The sequence below is a fragment of the Nestor notabilis genome, unplaced genomic scaffold, assembly GCF_000696875.1.
Source record: "Nestor notabilis isolate BGI_N333 unplaced genomic scaffold, ASM69687v1 scaffold22306, whole genome shotgun sequence".
NCBI lineage: Eukaryota > Metazoa > Chordata > Aves > Psittaciformes > Psittacidae > Nestor > Nestor notabilis.
Genome location: NW_009934533.1, coordinates 113 through 2595, shown reverse-complemented (window position 1 = coordinate 2595; position 2483 = coordinate 113). Strand labels below are relative to the sequence as shown.

The following is a 2483-nucleotide window of genomic DNA, read 5'->3' as shown; positions in this document are numbered from 1 at the left end:
CATGACCGGGCAGTCCCCGCTGTCCCCCAGCGCCATCACCCCCATTGCTCCCCCTCCTCTCTCAGGTGCACTGAAGTCCTACCTGCGGGAGCTGCCCCAGCCCTTGATGACCTTCGAGCTCTACAATGAATGGCTCCAAGCGGCCAGGTAGGTGCAGGCTTTGGGGCAGAAAAACCTGGCGAGGCCCAAATGAACCCCACTCACCCTGCTCCATCCCTCCCAGCACTCAGAGCAGGGCTGCTCGGTCCCATTTGCCATGTGGGGTGATACAGATGTAGTTCCTGATCTGTCCCATGCTCAGCAGAAATCCAGATAGCCCAAAATCTTGGAGAACAGCAATGAACATGGGAAGGGGAAGGCTGCAGCCTTTCTGATTGCAAGAACAGCATATTGTGCAAAAATGCACTTGGCCTCAATGGTGTGAGCCCCATCTCACTGGCCCAACAGTGCCCAGTTTGGCCTCTTTCTTTTGGGATGGAAGGGGCGGTGGAGGAAGCACAGCAAAAAGCCAGGGAAAAGGGGAGAGAGTGTCTTTCTGAAGGGATAGGCTTCATGCCAATGACCCCATGGTCACTGTGAAATGACCACAAGCTATGTTTCTATCAAATGAAACCCTCTGAGGCTTTGGGGTGTAGTTTTGTCCTCTATGGATGCCTGCTTAGCTGCCCAGTAAAGGCAGCAGCAGGGCATCTCTGTCCACAGGGCCATGGCTTGCACAGGGTGGCCGACGCTGACCTTCTTGCCTTGCACTGTCCCTCTCTGCCATAGGGAGCGGGCTGAGCTCTCCACTCCTTCTCTCTTGCAGCCTAAAGGATGATGAGAGCCGCATACAGAGCCTGCGGGACACCTGCAGCCGCCTGCCCCGCGACAGCTACAACAACCTGAGGTGTTTTGGAAGGACAGGGCTCCTTCAGCAACCACTGGGGCAGCTGATCCTTCCCCAAACCCACACATACCACCCGCTTGACCTCCTTCTACCCACAGGTATCTGATCAAGTTCTTAGCCAAGCTGGCTGAACACCAGGAGGTGAATAAAATGACCCCCAGCAACATCGCCATTGTGCTGGGCCCCAACCTGCTGTGGTCACAGCAGAGCACAGGGTAAGACCTGGCTGGGAGGGGTGGGAGGCAGCATCCCGGCCCCAGCTGGGGTGCCCTGAGAGCAAACACCATGGGAAAGGCTGATCCGGCAGCCTTCAGGCTGGTCTAAAGCACCTCCATCCTCAGGTCCTGTCCCTTGTCCCCACAGTGCCAGAGTGGCACATCCCTTCACCAAGCACATGTCCTCTTGGCTGCCCTGCAAAGCAGCAGAGGACGTGGCTGAGACCTGGAGAACCTGTGACATGGATGGCCTCCAACACCAAACCAGGGATTCCAGGACAGGGAACAAGGGCCACCTACCACCCGCCTCAGATGGGCTTTGCCCACTCAGGAATGGTTAATGTCTCAAAATCCCTTTTCTGATGCCTCCCCCACCTCTGTCTCTCAGAGACCCCATGCAACTGGACTTGGCCTCGGTCTCCTCCATCCAGGTGGTCAGTGTGGTTGAAGCCCTCATCCAGAATGCGGATACTCTCTTCCCTGGAGGTAGGGCCAGGGCCTCACCTAGGGGGGTGGCAGCCCAGAGTGAAGGGAAAAGGAAGAGAAAGGGACATTTCTCCTTCCCCAGGGGGAGGGAAGCAGGGGGGCTGCACCATGGGGTCATCGGGGGAAGCTCTGGGCAGCAAGCACTTCCTCACGGGATCTCCTCCTTTCTTTCCACCCAGAGGTAGACTTCAACGTCTCGAGCATGTTCACACCACCAGCAAACAGCAGACTTAGCAAGGCCACCCCAGTGGAAGAACTGACCCTGGATCTCCCTCCAGCCAGCACCCCCACTCTGATGGATGGAGAGGTGTAAGTCCGGTGGGAGCTTGGAGCTGTCCCAGCTCTCCCCATGTCCTCCCCATCCCACCCCACCCCACAGGCACCACCATGCCCAGCCAAAGCCTGACTTGACCCATTCTCTGCGCAGCACCTCGAGGGATCCTGAGGCCAGGTCATCCCCGGTGGTGACCAGTCCATCTCCTGAAGCTGCAGGGCCACCAGCTCCAACGTTGACTGACGACACTGCGCACAAAGGTTAGGGTGCCCCAGTGCTGGGGAAATTACACCCCGCAACGCCACCTTCTCTGCTTTGCCTTCACCCTGCGTGAGAGGGTGCTGGGGAGGTCCCTGCCACCAGCTGAGAGGACGGACCTCTGGTTAGGGCAGCACGGCCAGGATCCAGTCCCCCATTGTGTGCTCCAGCCCCAGACGAGGCGGGACTGTGGGATGGACATGGTAGATCCTCCAGTGTCCGGTTGAACACCCCCTGTAAGAGGCGTCAAAGCTCATAGCCTGTTGTGAAGAAAAGAGGGTGGATAAGGACCTCAAAAGCTGATGTGCCCTTGGGTCTACAGTATGGGAGCGGGGCAAGGGGCAGTGTGTCTGTCATTCTACCC

General features: G+C 58.0%; 1 protein-coding gene across 1 annotated transcript in view; it reads left to right on the top strand.

Moving 5' to 3' along the window:
* SH3BP1 (SH3-domain binding protein 1) overlaps window positions 1-2126 on the top strand; it is an 8198-nt gene extending 6072 nt beyond the window's left edge. The window contains exons 10-15 of the mRNA XM_010017408.1: window positions 31-147; window positions 806-886; window positions 985-1101; window positions 1490-1587; window positions 1767-1896; window positions 2015-2126. Coding sequence (XP_010015710.1) covers window positions 31-147; window positions 806-886; window positions 985-1101; window positions 1490-1587; window positions 1767-1896; window positions 2015-2126 — 655 coding nt within the window. The remainder of the gene's footprint in view (window positions 1-30; window positions 148-805; window positions 887-984; window positions 1102-1489; window positions 1588-1766; window positions 1897-2014) is intronic.
* Window positions 2127-2483: the final 357 nt, after the last annotated feature.